The sequence below is a fragment of the Scleropages formosus genome, chromosome 2, assembly GCF_900964775.1.
Source record: "Scleropages formosus chromosome 2, fSclFor1.1, whole genome shotgun sequence".
NCBI lineage: Eukaryota > Metazoa > Chordata > Actinopteri > Osteoglossiformes > Osteoglossidae > Scleropages > Scleropages formosus.
In genome coordinates this window covers 22,178,014-22,202,071 of record NC_041807.1, presented here as the reverse complement: position 1 = coordinate 22,202,071, position 24,058 = coordinate 22,178,014, and the positions used below count along the sequence as shown (strand labels likewise).

General features: G+C 41.5%; 1 protein-coding gene across 1 annotated transcript in view; it reads left to right on the top strand.

The window, feature by feature from the left end:
• Window positions 1-1,637: 1,637 nt before the first annotated feature.
• Window positions 1,638-24,058, top strand: part of LOC108940292 (lysine-specific demethylase 4B-like) — a 78,842-nt gene continuing 56,421 nt past the window's right edge. Inside the window, exons 1-5 of the mRNA XM_018762332.2 lie at window positions 1,638-1,774; window positions 9,973-10,124; window positions 10,739-10,914; window positions 12,729-12,843; window positions 15,886-16,079. Coding sequence (XP_018617848.2) covers window positions 1,732-1,774; window positions 9,973-10,124; window positions 10,739-10,914; window positions 12,729-12,843; window positions 15,886-16,079 — 680 coding nt within the window. The 5' untranslated portion in view covers window positions 1,638-1,731. The remainder of the gene's footprint in view (window positions 1,775-9,972; window positions 10,125-10,738; window positions 10,915-12,728; window positions 12,844-15,885; window positions 16,080-24,058) is intronic.

Sequence of the window (24,058 nt, the reverse complement as noted above, 5' to 3'; positions counted from 1 at the left end):
TCTGTGACTGCCGGCTGACCTAGATATCTTCTAAATTCATATAATATTTGGAATATTCACCTGCTCAACTCTGTATTGTACAACCCCAATTTCAAAAAAGTTGGGACAGTATGGAAAATGCTAATAAAACCAAGAATGAGTGATTAGTAAATTTGCTTTGACTTGTATTCAAACAAAAACAGCATACAAACAAGGTTTTTCATGTTTTACCTAATTAATTGCATTGTTTTTAGATGGTATACATTTATTCTGAAATTCTGAAATGATCCTCTCTGGAAGATCAGAATTTCACAAAGTTGTTCAGTAGTGGACACAAGAAAATTCAGCTACAGTATACAGTCATGTGCGAAAGTTCTGGCACCCATGGTCAAATTAAACGTTTTGTTGATTTTCTAAGTTAAAAAAGTTAATGTCTGACGAACCTGTTGAAGCTTCAGCTCCTCAGAGGTAAACTTCTTTTCACTTAGAAAATCAGCAAAACACAATATTTGGCCAGGGGTGTCCAGAATTTGTGCACAGTTTATTCTGTATATCAAATGCTTCCCTACTGTATGAATGTATTTTGACAGTGTGACAAGTCATACACATTTAACCATGTACAATACTTTTAAACTACAAACACACCTGGTGACTTGGGCTTCAAATGTACTCTGAGTACTCAAAGTTGCATTAATATAAACACTAAAATGCGTTCTGAAGCTATCTGTTGTGTTTTTCCTAACTTGGAAATCGGATGGCCGTTGTCACCTTGTACTCTAATTTAGATCTGAAAGACATCAAGCAACTTGTAATTCATAGTCACGTTTTTGTGTGTGGATGTCTGAGCGAATAAGTGTGTGTGTGAAGACTCTGGACCACACTGACCCTGCCTTAGATTAGAACAAGTAGTTATTGACAGTGAGTGTTTACGTAAGTGCACTTTTTTTGTATTTATCCGCACTTATTAAATTTAAGACTTTTTTCTACATTCCATTTGCTTGCTCATATTTCCATAAATGTAAGTCTCTAGGAATTAGTCCCTTTTCTTTAGATATGTATGCAGACAAAGAGAAGCGTATATAACACGCACAGTGACAGTGATATGGAAGAGAACCAGCTCGCTAACATGTAATATAATGTCAGTTAATAATTAATAGGTTGGTCCTCTGTGTCTTGATTAAGCCTGGTTTCTAGCTAAATTACATTTTCAGGAGAGAGTCTATGCTGAAAATCAAGGCTGGCCGATGTGATCAGAATCATTAACAAAGATACAACATATAGTGTATAGTATATAGTATGAAAAGTTCATCTTAGTGATGTTTTGCAAGATAAACTATCAACAAGACTTGTAACATATGAGGTGAATAATATAAAGAGACCAAAGCAAATGGATGAAAAGTGACTAAGAAAAACACTGTATTGTTATGATAAACCTACAACCAACTCGGTAACTAACGTGTTCAATCCTCCACTACGAGCCGGGAGGTGTAACTGGGGGGGACACACTAACCAGGGGGCCGTGCGTTCGACATTTCATTTAAGACTTATTCATAGCTAATTGGTCCAACTGCTTGTCCATCTCAGAATCAACCCAATGAAATTTCATAAACTTGGCCTGCTGCCTTTTCACTCGCACTCCAGCCAATCGCGTGCGCAAATGTTACGAGGAGGCGTGCGGCCGACTTTTCCTGTGTGCAGGATGTTCACGGATAATCGATCGTGTGGGCTGTGAACGCCAGCCAGACAAATCGAATGAGACGCATTAAAAATAAAGAAGCGAGGCTCGAAGCGGGAGGTAAAAAAGCATTATCTGTTGCTCGCTGCGTTGGGGGGGGGCGTCGTCATCTCTGCACGGGTGCGAGCTGAGTGGGGAGCCTCGGTCGGGCTGTTTTTGTTGACTTTTTACATGCCATGGGAGGCATGGAGGAGGGAGGGGGTTGGTCCTCTTCCGTGCAGAAAAGCGGAATGCGTTCACACGCGATCTGTGTCTTCACATCTTCGTGTGCTTTTAATTTCATGACGTTCGTCTGGAGTTCGGTCCGCGTGCGTTCGGAGCCCGTGTGTCAGTGTGCGGCAGTGGGGTTCGGAGAGGCCAGAACTGCCCGCGGCGCGCAGCCTCGCGCAGCCCCTCGCGCACAGCCCTCCCACCACCTCCAAAGTCGAACACAGCTCGCGGTCGAGTTCTTCTGCACTTGACTTGTGTGCTCGCGCGTTAGCTGATGATGCACTTCTCTCACGCTTTGTTTGTTCGAGGGGGAAAGGCATGATGTTGCGGAGCTGCCGTCCTGGCTGGCTGGCTAACTTTTGTCCTTTGGAACTGGGGAATAATTTTTTTTTTTTTTATTTAAATAAACAGCCGCGACATGATATTCCATGATTATGTGCGTTGCATGTAGTGGAAGTTGAGCAGTTTACCTCATTGCTGCGTGGTCCTTGCTAATCCTCCTGTCAGTTGTGAAGCACCCTAGCACTCTTCCACATGATAAATATGTGAAATGTTATGTATGGAATTTGATACATGCATAATGATACCCTTGTGTGGGTGTGTGTGTGCGGGTGTGCGTGCGCGCGCGCTCCAGCAGATAATTCACACAGCCCTTATTATCCCATGTTACGGAATTACATTAATTATACTCCTCATCAGCAGAAATTCTTACATTTCTCTCATTTCAGTGCTCAATTTAAATAGTTACTTACTGGTTGTCAATAATGGACTGATATAAGTGCCTTGTGTATGATATATGTATGTAACTACATTATTTAGTATATTATAAAACAGTTTCAGTTCATGTAGATAGATCATAATGTGTTGTTGGTACTGGCTTTGTTTGCTCATGAGTCATCATGGTAGCAGTTGGCACTCATGGTGTGGTAAACGCTTACATTCACCAGTCTCTCACTTCCATTGTTCCTCCACTCGCACCCTCCATGCTTCAGCAGTCTTGGGATATTGTATTTGGCTCGATTTTAAGAGGGTCCAGAATACCTGAGCGGCTGTGCCGTTCGGTACGAGACGCCGCATCTTGTGGTTCCGCTCTTGGAGGTCGCAAACGATTAGTTTGAGGGACGGCCGGATGGATGGTGGTTGAACCCGTGTGTGGTTTCCTTTCCCGGTGCTGCTCCGCGGTGTTCGGACTGCACGCCAAGTACAGACACTAAAGTTCGCGTAACTGCAGAGTTCTGATTTGAGGCACAAAGTGCATGCCATGTGTCTCTGCATTTAATTTAATTTGGAGCCTAAATGAAGGCCCTTTTGCTTTTTGGTGTGGATTTACGGTCAGGGACACTGCAGACAGATGTTTTTTTAACTTGTTGAGTTACTGCTTATCCTAAGGCAGGGTTGTGGTGGTCCAGAGCCTATTCCAGAAACACAAGGTACTAGGCTAGATAGGGTACACCTAGGATGGCATACCAGTCCATTGCACATGTATTTTCACCTGAATTAGAATTGTCCACCTTCAAGTGAATTCAGTTTTAGAGGAACATATTGTGCACTTCATACCCCACCGGATAGTTTCTATGCATTTATTTAAGTGTGCGAAACGTGTATCATGTTTCACTCTAAAAAAACCATCAACATGGTTTTTATCTGACTCTTTAAAAACCTGTTTAAATATGACCTTCCTTTTTTATTTTGTCATTACATTATCACAACAGTTGTGTTCATCACTCGTGTGAGGGAAAGAAACTAACTGCACCAAGTCCCATGTCTGCATCTATCACTCTCTTTTTACTAATGTAATGCACATGCTGTATTTTCTATGTAATGTACGTCGCTTTGGAGAAAAACGTCTGCTAAATAAATGTAAATGTCCAATTGGGGGAAAAAAATTCTTGAAAATGTGCATAACCTGTAGCGTGTGAATATGCAGAATGTACAAAAATTTCCACTTTCTTAATTTCGAAGCGCAGGTTAGCATAGCTTTCGACATGTCCCCAGTAGTAAAAATGTTAGTCTAGGTTACCTGCGAGGACCCCTGCAAGTGGTCAATCTTTTTCCTGTTCCTTCACTTGATAAATAGAAAATGGGATTAAAACACATGTTCTAAACTAGTAAAGTTGCATTGCGGCTCTTTCTCAGTTCTTATGTCCAGACATTGAGAAGATTCCAAACTCCTGACTTTTTACTACTGCTGTACCCTACTTTGTGCAACATCACACCCATGTGCAGTATGTTTCTTTATATCTTTTGTGCAACATCATATCCATGTGCAATATGTTCTCTAACCAATCACTGCACTAAATGTCACTTTGTGTTACAGGCCGATGCTTACTGTTCTCTGTGCTTGGTCATTTAATTTTGTTATGTTTGCATGGTGTTGTGTTCTGTCTCCATTGTACTATGTTCTTGTCTACTGCATTATCTGTAATCATACTTGTATTAGTCTATGTCTAGTTCAGTATGTGTGTATGAATGTGCACTGTAGGTTTGCTCTAAACCGGAAACAAATTCCTTGTATGCTCAGGTATACTTGGCCAATAAAGTTGATTCTGATTCTGACGCAGGAACTATGTCAGCAGCATAAGCTAAATTTTGTGATGCCCAGTTGTCTTTGTACTCGTTTGTCATTCTGGTCCCTGTTGTGCTTTCTTTGCATTCTTTCTTCTTACTTCTCTTCGCATCTCCTGCTTCTGTATACCACCTGCACTGCAACCACTCGTCACCCCTTCGTGTAGCAGCTTCCTCCTTTCGTTCATTTGACTACTAAACGGATCGGTGAGCATGTTTCAAGAGCGTTTATTACCCTTCTCAGAGTAAGCTCTCTGGCACATTGAGTCCCTGTGTTTGCGTACTTCTCCTACTTCTCCATGTGCCCTGGTTTCCTCCCACAGTACAGATACACATGTTTCAAGTGAATTGATCAAGTAAAAAACATTTGTGTGTTTATATGTGATTGCCTTGTAATGGACTAGCATCCCATCTAGGGTGTACCCTGTCTTATGTCCTATATTTCAATAGATTCTGGACCACCATGACAATACACTGGGTTGGTGGTTATTGATAATGGGGGGGATAGAGCATAATATGCATGTTACCATGCTGTGGAACCAGTATAATAGGTGCCATAGTACACAAGAGAAGTGACATGAAATAAGTAAACCTGAAGTTTTTATTATAGGGAGGTTTTGCTTGATAGAAGTAACTGGTGACGTGACTTGTATGTTAAGTCGCAGATGTGTCAGTGTGGTATGGATAGCTGATTACTGTTTTAAAACCATGCCAAAGACAAGTGAAGATAGTTCTGTTTGTTTGCCTCCTGTGCGCTTTATGTGTGAACTGTAGTACACACTGTTCTTGACATGCTTGATGGAATGTAGAACAAGAACTTACTGTAAGCAAAGTGAAATGTGTGCTGTAAATTCAATCTACAGGCTACTTACCCAGCCCACAATTTTGTGAAACATTTTCTGTCAGGTCATACTTTAGGAAATAGGTAGAGAGTGGCTGGTTATGGTCTTTAAGAGGTACTCAAACTAAGAGAGCTGCTTTGTTAGGCTTAGTTGTGATGACCAGCTCTAACTATTCAACTAAGATGGTTCATGTTTGTATGATCAGTTGATAATTTGCTGTATTTGGGTTTAAAATAGGTATAGTTTGAGTTGATTAGCTCACTTTAAATGAATTCAGGTCCAAATTATGGATTTTCTCAGATATGCATTACACTTCCATATTGGGGTTAGGGTGTACAAGTAGGGTGTTGCGATGTTTTTTCATAGAATTCGACACCAAAGAATGCTCACATGGCACAGTGCTTCCATATGCCAAATTCAAGCAAGTGCTGCTCTTCTCAGTTTATGCTGCTTTTTGAAAATGGGTTTTCATGTGCTCCATTAAGACATTCAAAGGTTAAAAATCTTGTTTCTCTTCACTAAATGCATGAAATCAAGTTCGTGAACATGAGAAATTACTTTCTGTAGTCCAAACTTGCCAAAATGGTAGGAGGCCTCTAAATATATCTTGTTTTCTAACACATGGATCACAGACTTCCATTTATGTGATGGAGATTGTGTGTCTAGATCACAAATAGGCAGTGTGGTGCGAGAGTAGTACAGAGGAGAGTACTTCTTTGTCACAATTTGTTCTTCGGTTCGGCAGGTACCTGCAGTATGTCATTTTTGTGGCACAACTTGTTTTTGAAAACATTTCAACTTCCGTAGGGTCATTACTTGGTCACATGTAATACTGTGACCACTGATTTTACTTGTGCTGCTGTAGCTTTTCGCCAAAGTGACTTACAGTGTTAAGCAATTTACAAGTATTTACCCTTTTGTACAGCTGGGTAATTTTGCTGGAGCAATTTAGAGTAAGTACCTTGGTCAGGGGTGGTACTACAGGTGGAGGTGGGATTCAAACCTTAGTCCATCAACCAATAACCTTGATTAAGGTAGTACATCTACCCACAGAATTAGCCACTGCTGTGCATTTTTGCCATTTACTTTCTATTCCTCTACATGTATGAATGTTTTTTCTTTCTTTACACATCCTTTGTGATCTACAACTTTAGATACAGAGTTCCGTGCTTTAACACTCTATCCTGTTGCAAAGGAGAAAAGTTGAAATTGTGATGAGAGATTTCTAGAAATTTTGTTTTCCTTAGGTTAGGGAAGCTTACTGTCACTATGCCCTTATCAGAATTGTCCTGAGCACAATTTGGCATGGAAAGTCCTAGGAAAAAATATAAGGCATTTATAGATGATTAGACAACTAATTGGATGCAGAAAATGATTTGTGGTCCCACCCAATTTAATACAGAAAGGGCATGTAGCAGAGGTACCCATGTGATATATAGGCTTGTTATTAATAGTTTGAAATGATAATATATTTGGGCAAAGAGCTGACAATTTCATATGGTTATGTTGGCAGTCTTTGTTCCTGTTGTTCAGTTACACTAGATTTCAAAAGGTTAAACTGTCTGTGACTAAGCAACTGTTGTAGTTCAACTTGGAGATGAATTTCTTGCCTCTAGTCTTTTAGCACTATGGGCAATAATGTTTAACTGAGACTGACTTCGATACACACACAGCTGTCACACCTGAGGTCTGGGGTCTCGTCATGGTCAGTTAATGAGACAAAATTTATCTGCTTGTATCTAGGAAACAGTGGGGCGATGTGTTATTTTTATAAACCTTAAACTGCAGCAGAGAAACTGAAAATAAGCTATTGCTGTCATTCTGTCCCAGACGGATGAAGCATTTATATTTGTGGTATGGTAAATAATGCAAACTGATTTAATTGGAGTACAGGTGGTCCTAGCCTTACAACATAGATTACGTCATGACAGTCATCCCATTCACCTTATTATGTTATTTTAGGTCCCGACGCTTACTCGTAATATCCATCTACCCTATGGACATCAGCTAGCCACGCTGCCAAAACACAGCTGTATATCTGTTGTGATCGATTTCAGTCGGTGTTCAGGTGTCCAGCAGTGTTGGGATTTTGTTTACACCACTTCTTGCTTGGGATTTTGTTTGAATTTTTTTTTTTTTTTTTTTTTCTCCTTTAAATGACTAACAAGTGAAAATGTGAGTCTTCTGGCGGTGTGTAAGAGACAAAGCAGACAACACTAGATTTAGAAATGAAATTGAAAATAACGCAACTAAATTTTTCAAAGTTCTTAGTTATGTCAATTTTTTGCGTTGATTATGATTAGTTAAATTTTACCAATTGCAAAAATACCACTAGTGTCAGTTTTTATTTGGTACTTTGCCACAATTAGAAGATTCTAGAAAGCATCAGATCCTGGTACTTGGAACCCAGTGCCAAAATTCACTAAACTTTGCTAATTTCAAGAATGTGGAATATTTTCCGAAAAAAAAAAAAAAAACCATATGGTACGAACTAATGCCAAAAGTATGCTAAATCTAACAAAACTGAATGGAAAATGCAAAAAAAAAAAAAAAAAAACCCTAACATAACATTTCTGCTATATTGTGTAATAGAGCAGGATTTTATTGTATATATGAATAATGTGAGTATTTGGTGAAAAAATATAACACAGCCCTATTGCAAAAGGTAGCGTTCATGCATGGTGATTGTATTCTGTTATTCTACAGTATATACTTATGGTTTCTGTGATACATTATAAGGGTGTTTGTGGCTTGCAGAGAAGTTGGCTCTCAGCCACGTTGTCAAAACGGAACCTCGTATGTTGAGGACCCAACTATATTGGAATGGAGAAGCCTTGACTAAGATACTGATTGATATGATAAGAATACTTAGGTACATAAATGGAGACATAATTATAAGTAGCCTTGGCCAAAAGCATCAGGTAAATAATCGATAATAGTATGGTGCTGATTGTGAAGCAGGTGAAATTGCCCCTGAGCGGAAGATGTGTAGGTTTAAGGGGAGGGGTGTTCCTCCTGTGCCCTTTCTGACTGCTTCCAGATATTCAGTGTTTACTCATGTTTTTGCATAGTGTAACTGGAATGTGTTAAAACAAATGGGGGGGGGGTTTAAAATGTGAAAATGAACACTAAGTTGCTTTAGACTAAGGTTAAATACATGTAAAGAATAATAATGAAAAAGTAAGGTGATGCTCAAGGCTTATTTATTTTCAAAATATTTGCTTTGGTACATAGTATCACTGCATTTTTTTTTGTAATTGGTTTGAGCCATGAATCACTTTGCTGTGTCCAGCTCTTCTCTGAAAGTTCTCCATATGTATATATTTTTTTTTTCCTACCCCAACATTTGTGATCTGCCTGTTTGATCCCATAATTTCTAGGAAGGCCAGATGCCTCATTGCCTGGGAACAGTGGAAAAATAAAAGTGTGAATGCCTTACCAAATTTATTTACTGACTTACTAAGTCATTTTCCTCATCCCCAGAATTCAGAATGAGTTTTTTTTTTGCCTTGCAGTGTTGTCAGTTCAGGCCTGTACGACATGTTATGTTGAAAACCCCACTTTTCTGCTACATTTGCGTGGTAATGTTTGGTTGGTACTCACAAAATATCTTCATTAATTATTCCCCACTCCTGCTCTAGTACCCTCGATTCAGGTACTTGCGTGGAATTTTTATAGTAGGATTACCACACTATATAAGTAGGAAATGAATTGTGTGTGAAGTAGCTGCTCTGGAGAAAGGCATCAACTAATTGAACAGCACATTCAGGTTCTGCATCTTGAAGCTTTGAATACTACCCAGCATAGTAGCGTTTGCTGTATAAGCGCAGTAAAAGGTCCACCTTTGGGATGATTCATCTAATGAGGAAAGGTTTTTGGCCCAAAGAGAAAAAAAAAAGAATTACTTCTGTAATTTCTAAAATGCAGAAAAGGAACCGGGATTCCTCAGAGGCTCCAGGCAAGAGGTCAGGGGGTCGCTACGGTTTTTGTTCACTTATCAGATACTAATGCAGGGGATGGAGGCTGAACCTACTCATGTAGCTCTAACATCTTTTTTCCACGGTGTAAACTTCCCTGTTGGACCACCAGCTTTTTTTTTTTTTTTTTTTTTTTTTGTTTGTTACCCTCCTGTGGAACCTACTTTGTCACTTATCCTCCTTTTTCCCCGTGCAGATTTTGTTTTATATCATTAATTTCTTGTAAATCCACCTTGATGAATCTTTGTGCGAAACGGGGCTGAAGGTGTGGAGCACACTATAAAAAAAAAAATAAATAAATAAATCGAGATGAATGGAAAAAATGAGTCAAAATTAGTTGAATGGTTATGGCTGCCAGTTGAATTGAACACATTGCAACTGCGGTGTGGAATGAAGTTAATCGCAGGTCATAGCATCATAATTAAAAAATGCAATTAGCTTTTGTTGCATTTATGCTGGAGTTGCAGGTACTGCAGACCTGCTGGATGACTATGTTTGATAAAATTGATCAGAAACCCTGCTGTTATTAGGTGGCTGTAACATTATGCAGTAAATCTACCCTGTCCGTTGTCTTTAATTCCAGATTGCAGTCTGTGTTTGTCTACTCTTTAAGCTCATCCAGTCACTTTTTAAGTCTCCTGTTGTCTTTCTTCCCCAACACCAGCTGCTGCCATGTCGCTGGAAAACGACACCCAAGCCCCCAACCCGGGGTGCAAAATCATGACCTTCCGGCCAACCATGGAGGAGTTCCGCGACTTTGGAAAGTACATTGCATACATCGAGACCCAGGGGGCGCATCGCGCTGGCTTGGCCAAGGTGACACACACATCTCTGTTTGTGACCTGCAACAGGAATATCGGTGTTAAGTGTTCCTTCATTTATAGGTTAGATGGGCGGTTTGGTTGCGCAATGCGCTGGCCTCAAAGGAGGAATTTATGTTGCATTTACATGTATTTATTTAACAGACACTTTTCGTGACAGCTGTTTACAAGGATTTACCCATTAGGCTGGGTAATTTTTATGGGAGCAATTTATGCTTAGTACCCTGATCAAGGGTACTACTGAAGAAGGGGGAGGGATTCGGACCTGGGTCCTACGAGTGCAAGGCGGTGGCTGTAACCACTGCACTTCCGCCTGCTTCTGTCATTACATGAGGGAAAATGGACATAGTACAGAGATAAAAAAAAAAAAAAAGTTCTTCGCACTGAATTTGCGCAGTAACACTGTTTTGAAATGGTCCTTCAGCTATAAAATTTGCATAGAAGCACACTTTAAGAAATGTGTTTAACTGGACAACTGCGAAAGTGTACTTTCTCATGGTTGATAATTCTGAATGGGAAGAAAACATAAAAATCAAATGAGGAGATGAGTCCCTGTTCTCGGCTCTTTCCCCCCCGTCTTATGTTACCTGTCCTCTCCGATCTCTACAGGTGGTCCCGCCGGAGGAGTGGAAGCCGCGGAAGTCCTACGAAACGATCGAGGAGATGGTGATCCCGGCGCCGATCATGCAGGTGGTGACGGGGCAGTCCGGCCTTTTTACGCAGTACAACATCCAGAAGAAGTCCATGACCGTGGGCGAATATCGCAAACTGGCCAACAGCAAGAAGTACGTAGCGAAGCACACAGAGCCCACTGAGTACTTTGTGGAAAAAGCATATTTATTTCATAGAGAAAAGGTGACTTGTGTAAGAGCTATTAATGTGCTGCATCTGGGTTTATGTACAACAGGATGCTGTTCCTTTCTTTGTATAATTGAACACTAAGTACCTGGGGGTTACCTTGTCTGTCTCGATCGAAGGATCTTGTCGGTGTGGACACGTGATCACGCCGGCGCTCGCTTTCTCTGTACCATGTGTGCTGTGTAGGATCCATCTGTTTCTACAGGCCCTTTGATGGGATGCGTAATTACCGTGGGGTGAAGCTCGGTGGTTCGATTAAGATACGCGATCTATATCGCTTTACAAATTCCCCATGAAATAATTAAATGGGAAACATCAGAGGATTTGATGAGATATAGGCATGGAAAATTGTAATGGACTTTTACTTTTTCTAACCTCTTCTCTAATTTTTAAGAACACAATATATTCACAAATTATTACATTTGAATTAAGATTACCCAAAAGGCTGCTATGGATCTCAGATGAAGGCAAAGAAGTGGAATTGAAATTCCACTTCCAACTTCTTTATGCAGTCAACAAAAATATTTCTGTTTGAAAAGGAAGCCTGTTAAATAAATAAATAAACGCACATGTTTGCTTTTACCGGTCCAATACTGATGCAAACAGAGGTCTTGCAGCGGCCAGTGGAGATGGCGTCATCTCATCTAACACTGATCACGTATGTTTTGAATCTATATTGCCTGGGGAATGCTGTCATCTTCCCATATGGACGAGTAGCAGCAGGTAGTATACTACTTAGAGCTGCTGCCTTTGGATCTGACGTCTCTGAATCCCACCTCCTGCTGTGGCGCCTTTGAGCAGGGCACTTAGCGTAAATTTCCCTGCTTTTGAGGGTCCACATGACCTCTTTTTCCTTTTGTTAGCTGTGTCATGTTGCTTTAGAAAATTACATTACGGTGCAAAGTATCGTCATTGACTTTGAATGCTCAGCCTGGTTACAGATGTGGGACGGGACAGCCCTTTACATTTACATATTTGACACTTATTCCCAGACCAGTTTTCAGTGTTAATTTACCTACAATGACAGTCATTTATACAGCTGGGGCACTTTCACTGGAGGGGTTCGGGATAAGTACTTTGTTCAAGGGCTCTACAGCAGCAGGTTGGATTGAAACCCAGGTCCTTCTAGTGTAAGACAGTAACTTTCAGCATTACTCTCTCTGCTTGTTACTGTACGTAAATTTTATATCTAAACCTTCATGTTTATCTGTTTTGGACTCATCTTTGTACTGTTCATCATTGCACCGTTCCACTAACTACAATAAGTGTAACCTGAAAGGTCAGCGGCGCCAGTCTTAATGATGGGAGTTCTTTCGTGACAGTGGGCTTCCAGCCATCCTCTGTGAAAAGGATGATGGACCAAGTAGACAGCTTTTTGCTGGCCTTGTGGTGGTTATTGTTACGTCAGCAACTGTTCTGAACTATATCAGTGTAAACCCTTTTAAAGTTCTTTCACCAATGTTGGAGTTATGTATTTTGTACTGTTTTTCTTATATTTTTCTATCTGAAATGTGTTTTTGAAGTCAGATCAGAACAATGGGAAGTATGAGGAAACGATATTAAAAATTTAAACCGATTACCACGGATCATTAACCTTTTAAAACTTGGAGGGCCGTTTTCTAAGACCCCTTATGGAATCGAGCAGATCAAGGTAAACCGGATTAATTTTGAAGGGAAAAAGCCATCGGTGTCACCGCTCACCGTCTCTCTGACAGGACTGTTCTGCTTTTGTCCCTGGAAGGTATTGCACACCTCACCACAAAGACTTTGATGACTTGGAGAGGAAGTACTGGAAAAACCTGACGTTTGTGTCGCCAATCTATGGTGCGGATATCAGCGGATCCCTGTACGATGAGGTGAGTTAACGGTTAACGGAGGGCAGGCCGAGGTGTGGAGGAGGATGGGGAATTGATGACTTGCAACATCTCTTTCAGTTTCAGAGCTCAGCTGCTGAAGACTAGGAAGTATTCAGTAATGAGGGCATATTGTTCTGTAACAGCTTGTAACTGTAAATGTTCTCCTTTTGGGTTTTGTTTTACGCAGAACATTTAAGATAATGCTGCAGTGGCATGTTTTTCTTTAAGGCTGATTTTCTACGTTACACTACGAATGCACCAGCTCCTCGTATATAATAATGGGCGGATGTTCATTAATGTTCAATAATGTTATGGATTTTCAAAGATGATAACATTTTCCAGTCTATTATAATAAACTGTTATTGTACAATAATTATAAACTATTATTATGCACGGTGCTGCAACAAGTAGCGCTCTTCTCTCGCAATGCCTAGACAGTGCAAGAGGATGTGGATTTGATCCCTGCTCATGCTTATGTAGTTTTTCTCCGGGTACTCCGGTTTCCTCCCACAGTCCAAAGACGCCTGTTTCAGGTGAATTAGTGGCTGTAATTTTCTGTTGTTGTTTTTAGACAGAATGTGAATGTGGTTTTATTTTCAATTATTTTACATTAGCTTTTACATGACTTGTAAATAAATTGAGGGAAGTCAGTATTGTTAAGCCCTTATTGATCGTGAGAGAGTTGAGAACAACAGACATGTTTACATTATTGTTTTATTTTTGGGGATTTCTCCAGATTTTTAATTTTAAATGCATTTTGAAGTTAAAAAAAATTACACTACAATGTAATGGCATCACGTCCAAGGTGTTCCCAGAATTCTGGTTAGTGCTACTGGGATAGGCTCTGGCTTCTACATGACACACATGGTTTTGATGATGGGTGGATGGTGGTGTCAGAGACTACATTTTATTTATAATGTATAATGAAGCTTGTCTGAGGGTATTCCCAGAACCTAGTGGATTAGTAAGTACAGAGTGATACGCATTTTTTAGCTTTAAATTGGTGTGACTTTGGAGTTACAGACTTCGAGCTCACTGTCTGTAGTACTGCCTGCTGACGGCTTTGAATACTGCACAGTAGATCTGTTATTTTTTTTCTATTATTTAAGACTCTTGATGTCTTTAGAAATTATCTTCTGTTCCTCTTTTCTCTGGAATATTCTAGTGTATAGTGTAGTGCACCAGGCAGGGTAGTGAACCATGCACACAAAATGTAATGTCGGATGTGCAGCCAAGTGGCACAGAAGCGGCACGGTGGCACAGCGAGTAGTGCTGCTGTTTCATAGCCCCTGGGTTCTGCGATCTGCCCGCTGCTTTACCAGGGCGTGTGTTCGATCCCCCCTCAATCCATGTGGAGTTTGCATGTTCTCCCCGTGTCTGCGTGGGTTTTCTCTGGGTGCTCTGGTTTCCCCCCAGTCCAAAGACATGCTGTTCAGGTTCCCCCATAGCGTGTATGTGACACAGAGAGAGTGTGTTTCACTGATGTATGGATGAGTGACCCTTTGTAAGTAGTGTATCTAGCAGTGTAAATCACCTTGGTGAATTAGGTGTGTGGGCTGATGACGCTACATAGAGTTCATTGGAAGTTGCTTTGGAGAAAAACATCTGCTAAATGAAGTAATGTAAGCGACACGCACCCAAAGGGTATCTGGGCAAACCGACATGCAGAAACAAAGTCGAGAGTGCGTTTCTAAGAATACCTATATGCGTTGCTCTCGTTGATTTGCAGAAGTGCATCATGCCGTTTGCTGTGTAAAGTCTTAATCTGACCCCACAGATGTCTAGGGGACGGCTCTTGTCTCCCCCCTCCCCTCTTGCCAGAGCAGAAATACATCTGGGAGAAAGTGAATTGGAAAGCACATTTCTTATGTAAAGTTTTAAAATTGTTGAAATGTTATCGCTCTCCGATCTAACATCTCCTTAAAACAGGAAATCAGGTCATCGATTGCGTCTCGTAGTCTTACTGTAACGTTTAATCTGGATAATCAGTCCCTTTGAACTGAAGCACATTTTTTGCCGTTAAATGGATTGTACTTCATGCTTTGTAATAAAACTATTAATATGCTTTCAGTGATAGCTTTCAACTTTTTTTTTTTTTTTTTTTGTTTAATTCACTTCTGGAAAAGAAGAAATGATCCTATTATATGCCAGGCTTCACCAAGAGGGATTTAATAAAAGAAAGAAACTTCTCCTGCCACAGCAGAGTTCATAAACCCCCTTCTACTGAATTGACAAATATGTGTCTGGATCCTTGGAGCCTTCTGACTAGCAAACTGGTTATCGATCACGCCGTTAACCTGCCGGGAACGGTTGCTGTTAAAATTCAGTACTTTTCTATTCACATTTAAGGTTCTGCGCAGAATAAAAACCATTGCTGTGGCTGTAATGTGCATTGGAGAGCTGTCAGTGCCTGGTAATTGCTTTCATTAGAGCCACTTTTTGTGCTGGAATTCGGCAAACTTCACCTGGAACGCGGAGTAATTGTCAGCAAACGCGTTATATTTCAAACACATTCTCGTAGGGGGGGTGCGCAGCTCATTCTGTATGTGTGGACTGAGTTTAAACTGAACAATCGAATATTAAATGTACATTTTGATCAGAGATTCTCTAACAGCGAGTCATGAGCAGAACAGCCCCTTCATGAGATTAGAGAGAGAGAATAGCATTTGTGCAGGAATACTTTTTTTGGCTTGATCACATTTGCAGAACATAGTTTGTCCTCAGATAGAATTTCAAATAATTTAATATCTGGATGAGACATTTCCAAAAAAAATGTTTTCCATTTATTTTTTGAGTTTTATTCAGTGCCGTGCATAACTTTGAATTTTGGGCATGCTGTACATTAATTGTACTGTATCATGCCGTATTTGTGCAGTTTCTTTGTATTGTAGATGTCAGGTGATTTAAAAAAAAAAAAAAACACTGCAGTCATCTAAACAAGAAAGTTAAATGCAGAGTGCGGCCATGATGAGTCATTGTGGAGGCAAACTGAAGGTGAGAAAGGCAGTCGAGCTCACCTGTCGTTTCCTGTGCCGGGTGCAGGATGTTGCTGAGTGGAACATCGGCCACCTGAACACTCTGCTGGACATGGTGGAGCAGGAGTGCGGCATTGTCATCGAGGGGGTGAACACGCCCTACCTGTACTTTGGCATGTGGAAGACCACCTTCGCCTGGCACACAGAGGATATGGACCTCTACAGCATCAACTACCTGCACTTCGGGCAGCCCAAGTCTTGGTGAGCCCCGCCCGCCCCGGCCACGACCCACCCACCCTCCCCTCCTGCACGGACCCTGCCCCGCACCCGTCTCCTGCCGGCTTCCTCGCACAGCCTCCTTCCTCATCTCCGTCACGTCTCCACCTTTGCTGAAAAAAGTTTGAATGTGCCCAGTAATGTGGTATGATCCTAAAAGGGGTATTTACATACATATTTACCCTCCAGATCTAGTAGTAGGGGCTCTTCTTTGGTAGCAGCAGTGGTTTAAGTTAGACCTTTTTCATTCGCATAGAGCTACTTCTGGTATGAGGCGAGTGTCATTACAGGAATGTGCTTTGCAAAGAAATAATTATGGCTCCGCCTATCCGTGAGAGGCACTGTAGGTATGAAATAATGGGGAATTGCTAGTAGATGCATTTTGGATTTGTAGATGCAATTTGAGACGCATGCAAACATTTACTTGCGTTACAGGAAGATTGAACATATACCAGTAAACTCCACATAGCTGCTTCGCGCACACCTTTAGGACTCTGACTAATGCCATCGGGCCCTGCAGTGTTTCCCTGGTGGAGTTCAGCAGTTCTTTGCAATCAGTTATGTAAACAAGGAACCGCAAAACAGACACTCTCCAGCTATGGAAACCTACAGAAGGAGTTTTTTTTTTTTTTTTTTTTTTTTTTTTTTTTTTTTAAAAAAAAAAAAAAGCAGGTGTTATATTTTTTTATTTAGCTGATGCTTTTCTCTAAAAGTGACTTGCAGTGTTGAGTTGCTTACAATTATTTACCCATTTACACATCTGGGTAATTTTACTGGAGCAATTTAGGCTAAGTACCTTGCTCAAGGGTACTACAACTGGAGGTGGGATTTGAACCTATGACCTCTGGGTCTGAAGGACACCGGGGCTGGATTTGGATGACATTGAGGGACATTTTTAGCTACGCATCATACAAATATTGCTCCACTCCGTGTGTGAAAAAACAAGGATACCACACACAGATGGGGAGATGTGTGTGTGCGTGCATGCGTACACTCACTATACTTTTTTTATTCAAGATACAGGGTTTGTTTAATACCGCAGTAATACTCCTCTGTTGTTAAAGTAACACCCAGATACAGCTGTCAGACACTGATGTAGATCTGAAATTTGAAAACACTCAAGTGTGGACAAGCATATTATTATTAAGGCCAGAAAGTAATGCACTTCTGTGCTTGACCACTGGGTGGCAGTCTTCCCCCAGTTAATCACAGTACCATCCTTGTGTGGGACCATACTGTGTGTGACATCTGAGTGTGTGTGAAGGTCTCTTGGGCACCGATATCTGGTTCCGGTGTCACATGCACAACTGAATCACCGTACCAAGCAAAAGACAAAGAAAGAGTCACTCCCTCCAGCTTTCGTGATGCTTGAACTAGTGTAACGAAAAGTGAGGGAGGGTAGTTTCAAACACCTGATTTCAGTCAAAACATCTTCTCAGCCTTATTATACGTTCCCCTCCTGTTTACCATCATGCCTGCTGAATATCAGCTGGGTTTCATCTGTGAAATTCATAGTGGGCCTGCAGGAAGAGTAATGTTTAAGGTTTTTGCTTAGTGGTCTGAAGGGTCCTGTTTCAAATCCCACCCTTGCTGTAGTTTCTTTGATCACGGCACTTACCGTGATTTCATACAGTAAGAATACCCTGCTGTATGAATCGCTGATAAGTTTACAATGTTAGGTAATAGTGTTGGAGTGACTTTGTGTCATGTTTATTTGTATAGGACATTTTCAAACATTGTGGTCATTCAAAGTGCTTTACAGAAATGCAGAGATATGATAAAGCGCATAAAATAAAAGTAAACATAAGTAAAAACATAAATTAGGAATAAATATGAAAATTAACAGAATATAGTATAAAGTGCCAAGACATTGAAGAATAGACATTAAAAGTGCCAGTCACATAATAAAGGTAAAAAAAAAAAATCAATTATGTAAAAGTGGTAGAAAATAAAACTGTTTTTAGTAAGGACTTAAAAGTAGTAGCGACATTTCGGGCTTTTCTTAATTTTCACTGGAAGGAGGTTCTAGTGTCTGGTAGAATAATGACTAAATGCCATATACACCCAGCATTGTTTTAGCTCTGGACACCACTAGCTGACCAGTCCTTACCGATCTAAGAGATCTACCAGGCTTATATTCTTCAAACATATCAGCGATATAGTTTAGGAGCGATTTGTAAACAATAAGTAAGACTTTGAAGTCAGTTATGTAGGAGACAGGGAGCCAGTACAGCGCTCTGAGAACTGGAGTAATGTGCTCTCTCCTCTTGGTATTTAAGATTCTGGCAGAAGTGTTTTGAATGAGTTGAAGCTGTCTGATGGTCTTTTGGGGAAGCCCAGTCAGGAGAGCGTTACAGTAGTCCAATCTACTGGAGATAAATGCATGCACAAGTCTGCCTAGGTCCTGTTTAGGAACACAGCCTCTAATTTCGGCTATGTTTTTGTTAGTGTCAGCTAAATAAAAGAGCATAATGCCACATTTTTGCCGTATGCCTCTGTGCGAAAGTCCAGGGCAGTTATCGGTGTGACACCCACACTTTCCGGCTACTGTTTTCGCTGGCAATATTATCATGTAATCGATTTCTACGGATCACAGAGTGCCACAGTCATGCTGTAACAAGCGCTGCCCAATTTGTGTTTGTGTACTGGGCAGCTCATACCATACAGACTGGAGATGCTGTTTTTGGACCCAAAGGTAGCAAGTCTGAATCCCACCTCTAGATGTAGTAGTAGTAGTAGTAGTAGTAGTAGTAGGTACCTACATTTATAGTTACTGTATTTGCCCTGAGACCTGCGTGTTGGGCAAGAGTGCGCCCCTAGAGGCACACTGAGGAACTGCAGTGACCAAGGCTACAGCACCTGCCTGTTTGGGCCAAATCTGATTAGCGTTCCAGTTTTTCTCCTTTCTCTCACCTTTCTTTCGTCGGGATTTAATTAATTTTTTGATTCATTGACAGAGCCTTCAGGAACAGTTAGGAGAGCGCTTGGCGCACTTCTGTGGGTTGTCTTCACCGCTGTGGTTTTGGAAATTGTTCCCCGCAGATTTATGCTGCAAAGTTGCGACAAAACTCTGTTCCATGGCACCATCATCAGAATGGATATCCTTTTAAGAGCATCCCTACATAAGTGAAAGGCAAAAAAACACTCTCAGAAAATGCTGTATGTTGCTGGATGTTGCTCATTATTTCTGCAGCTTTGTTGGCGCGCAGTCTCCTGCAAAGTGTCGCTCTCGCTTGGTGGTCTGACATACTTCATCTTTGCTCCTGGAAGTTTAGTTTCCTTTTATTGCACAGCGTGCCTTTCTTCCTTCCTGCAGAAAACACTTGGTACAGCAGGTGGCTTCCTCTTGGCTCTGCACTTCTGCCTACTACTCGCTTCCCTGCTTTCTCTCAGTTCCTCCTTTTCTGCCTGTCTCGCTTTATTCCTCTTTTCTCCCCTTTGCACTGTAGAGTCGCTTTGATACTTTCTCCCTCACTTCTCCTTTCGTGACACTGTGCTTTGCTCCCTCTGGTGTCTGTGTCTGATGTGTCATCGTCGCATTCTTATTTCTGTATCTCCGTATGAACACGTAGAGGAAAGAGCGATCGCTGTCCAGTTCTTAAAAAATGTAGAAACTGGTGTCACCTAGTTAATGACACTGAAATACACATTAACGCTAGAGTAAAATGGAAAAGTAATCAAGTGTCCATGTATCTGTCAGGCAGTGTAAATGTAGGTCAGGATGAAAGAACAATCAAAGTCCACAGGGTAAGAATGAAATGATCAGTTTATTGGTGTTTTCAGTTTGGCACATGGTTGTGAATAGTTGTTTTGATGCGATCAGTCGATTCAGCTTAAAAAGTTTAAATCTGAAAATTCTAGTAAAGATGGACTATTATGACTACCATGCTTGAACAAAGACATAAATACCACATTCGAAGAAGATTGTTGTAGAGTTACTCCATGATACCCATTTGTACAACTCTTCCATAACATTTTGGCAAGTCATAAAAATGCATTTTTCTTAGAATTAATGCTCATGAACCTTGATTATTCTTCCCTCTGTGATTTCATATGTTTGTGCGCATGTATGCTTTTGTTTTCTGGTGTATAATTGCACCCTTGTGTGTGCGCGCGTTCTCAAGCTGGGATATATCCTCATGCCGCATCTCCCGCGTTGCCCGTTGGCTCGGTGCCTGCGATCTCATTAGACGAAGGCGCTTTGTCAACGTCTCTACCTTTATCGAGTGAGATGTTTCATTAGGCCCGAGCAACTCTTCTATTAATCACCACGAACCACCCAGCATGTGTGTCTGCGGCAACAGAGGAGAGAGACCGGGACAGACGAATGATGGCAAATTAAGACCGCCGTTCGGCTCCTCTCCCCCTACACAAACTGCAAACGGAGATCAATTAAGCTTGAAGGAAACGTTCTCTCCAGGATGCGTTTCCCGCCACGCTGTTCGCAACAACAGGTGTTACTGTGCGTGCTTTTACGTGCTAACCTGTGACAGCAGCCATTAGCTCTGTAAGTGTAAGTTCATGCGTGCTAACTGTGGTAGTGGGCCTTAATGTAGAGTTTCTGTTTACGTTTATTCATTTAGCTTATACTTTTCCCCCCCAAAGTGTACTCCTTACACGGAGCTGAGAGAGCCATGAGGCTGGTATGACACCGAATGGAAATTAATCTCTCTCTCACACACTGAATTATTGCAGCGCTGCTGCACATTATGCTGCTTTTAAAACTGGCACTTCTAATTACAGCATTAGCAGCAATTCCTCAGAAGGCTTCTGTGACTGTATAAACAAGGACAGGGGACTTCTGTAGCGCTAATTAATGCTGAGGACACTGAAAACATCCTCAGCAATTTATAAAAAAAAAAAAAAAAAAAAAATCTACGTAAGTATGAGTTATCAGTTTTTATTTAGCGGACTGGGTTGCCCAAGGCAACTTTAAATATTAGAGAACCACCTTTATAATGATTTACCCCTTTACGCTGCAGGGTATTCTTAGTCTTAGTGTATCAGTTCAGTGTAAGTACTTGGCCCTAGAACCCGGGACCTTCAGGCTGGAGGGCAGCAGCCCCAACCACCGCTACACCTGCTGCCTGCTGTGCTGTGCTTCCAGCAACTGAAATCCCTGGTAGCAGAGAGAGTCCCTCTCTCGAAATATCTCAATTTTTTAAGCATTGCTTTTTATTTTAATATGAAACTTATAATAAGTAATCCGATTTGAGGGTATCCGAGCTCAAAGGAAGCGTGACAACTTTAGAAGTTTTCTCAGTCCGGGCTGTAAAAGAAAAAGGTCGCTCTGTTTGCCGCCTGAGCTCGGCGCAGCTCGAGCTGCAGAAGTTTTAGGAGTTCAGCGTCACGCGGCCCTGTGCGCGCGTTGCCATGGTTCTTGGCACGTGACTCCCCAGTGCTTGCCGCACTCGTCCGAGTGGAGTCACCGCAGCGCTTGAGCATTAAAATCAGTATCAACGTCCCGTCCTCATTAGAGAGTGTAAGAAAAACGCTTGTTCGCTCCAGAGTAATTGGTGTGGAGTCTCTAACTAATTGGGACGTAATGTATTCCCAGCAGTGTGGTGTCAGCGATCTGCAATCAGTTCCCTTAGTTTGTACATCGCCATGTTCATCTTACTCACTCACTCTGCCTCTCAGTAAACGTATATCGCCCATGGATTTTTCGAGAACGTCTTTGTGTGTGCGAGTGCAAGTCAATCAATGGCAATAAAATGGTTTTCTTTCCGGCGCATTTCAGCATTTACCCACGGGGTACGTCATTACATCTGCGTGTAGTTGCGGAGAGATGTAGGGGCTTTGGAAAACGCGGGAAAGATGTGAAACAGCGCAGGTCCAGCAGAACATCTTCATTTGTTGCTTTCTGCCGTCTTCTGCTCAGCGACTTTCCCTCCAAGGGGCCGCAGGGGGCGCTCTACCCTCCAGCCGCCTCACACACACACACACACACACACACACACACACACACACTGGTGCCGGCAGTTCGAAAAAACTCGCCGCACCCGTCCGATAAAATGATGCTGCTGTTGTTACCATTACCGTCGGTACAGCAAATATATATACATATATATACAATGGTTTAGCGGTATGTTTTAATGTAGTTTTTAAAATGTTATTTATTATTTTTATTAAGTCAGTTTAAAGAATGAGAGCTGAAGCTGTAGGAGGAGGCACCCTTTTCAACGCCGATCGCCCCGCTGTTGCGAGCTGAAATGCTCGAGTTAACAGTAATCGCAGCGCACGAGCCCCTACCGCGACGCCGGTTGTTCGCTTGTTCGGGACGTATCACGTAGTTCTTCAGCTCCCAGCATGCTGTGCGCAGCCGTGTCAATGTTGAGTGCTCGCGGGAGAGCGACTCGTTTGTTTCCACGTATTGATCTGAGTACGTTCCGTTGTTTCTCTCGTGATTTCTAGGCTCGGAATTGCTTTAAAAACAAAATTCCTGCGTCGATTTACTAAAAGAACATTAATGTTGGGTAAGAGCAGTTGAGGACGGGCCAGTCAACTTTCTTTCTTTGATTCTGTGCTGAACAGTGCTGACATTTCAGTATGAGTATACAGTAGTAGTAGTGCTGTTTGAGGTATGTTAGCTATAGGCATGCTCATTGTTATATAACATTTTAAACCTATAGAATGACTAATTGACTACGATTTACACACCTTATTCTACTTACCCGCTTGGTTCAATCAGTGCAACTTGGGGTTTGCTTATTTTTGCACCTCCACTACTTCTGTGTTTCTGCTACACACACGATTTCCTCTAAAGCAACATATGGAACTGATCATTACACACCTATTATGTCACATGAGAAACACCGATTCCCGTTAAATACAAAGGGACACAAGGGTTTCACATACTTTGAAGCAGCCGTGTAGATAATATTCATGACTTCCAGCTCTGTCTGTGAGATGTGTGATGAAGGGTCACTCTTGAGCAGAATCGCTTTGGTAAGCGCATTGCCCAGCCCTGCATTCATCTTTCTTGTGAAACTGTTCATAGCTCAACTTTTTATTGCTCCCCACATCCCCATTGATGTTGTTTTTTTTTTTTTTTTTTCCCTTCTCATTTTAAACATGCATCTCCTTCTGGGAATGGTAATCTTTCCTTGTCATTTCTTAAAAGCACATTTGCTCACACGATTGCACCCCTCAACTCTGGTTAACGTGAATGTTTTTTCTTCTTTTTTGAAATTGAATCATTTTCACTTTCGGGGTAATTACAGTATGTTAAACTGTGCACAGAAGATGTTTGGCTAACCCCTGCGCAGTGACTGTGAAATTAACTTCATTCCCCTCCAACTCGGCTCCTGTCACAGTCACGCAACCCCAGCGTGGCTCCAGAGATCTTCTGTCAGATGGGCGGAGATTGCGGGAAGGCCCCGTCGAGTGTGTCTGCCACAGAGAAATGATTTTCCAGGATGCCTTCAAGGATTGCGTCGAGAGGAGGACAGTCGGTTTATTAATGTGTCCTTTCTTCTTGTGTCATCGTTTACATTGTGATCAAGCGGAGTGGCTTGGGTTCACCGTAGTGGAAAGCGCGGAAAATGGAGGGTGCGCTGCCCACTGAAACGCAGATGTCGTGCCGCGGAGATGAGATCTGAGACATACATGAGGGATATATAAACAGTTAAATTGCACGAATGCTATGTCTAATAGGGCTTTGTTATATTTATCCATTAATTCCACACATTAGTTCTCTTAATGTAATACCAAAAAAAATTATATAGTACAGTATTATATTTTTAGGTTGCACTGTTCTTTTCTCTTTTTTGCACCACCAGAAAACTCACGTTTTGCTTGTGGCTTATCCATTGTAAAAAGAAGAAAAGTAGCTTGAATGCAATCACAAGTTACACCTGTAAATAAAATATTTTCTTGCTAAAATGCAATTGGTGATAAACACTAAGTCAATAATAAATGCGGGCCCAGCAGTACAGCGGCCCTCCTTAGGCTTTACAACGAAA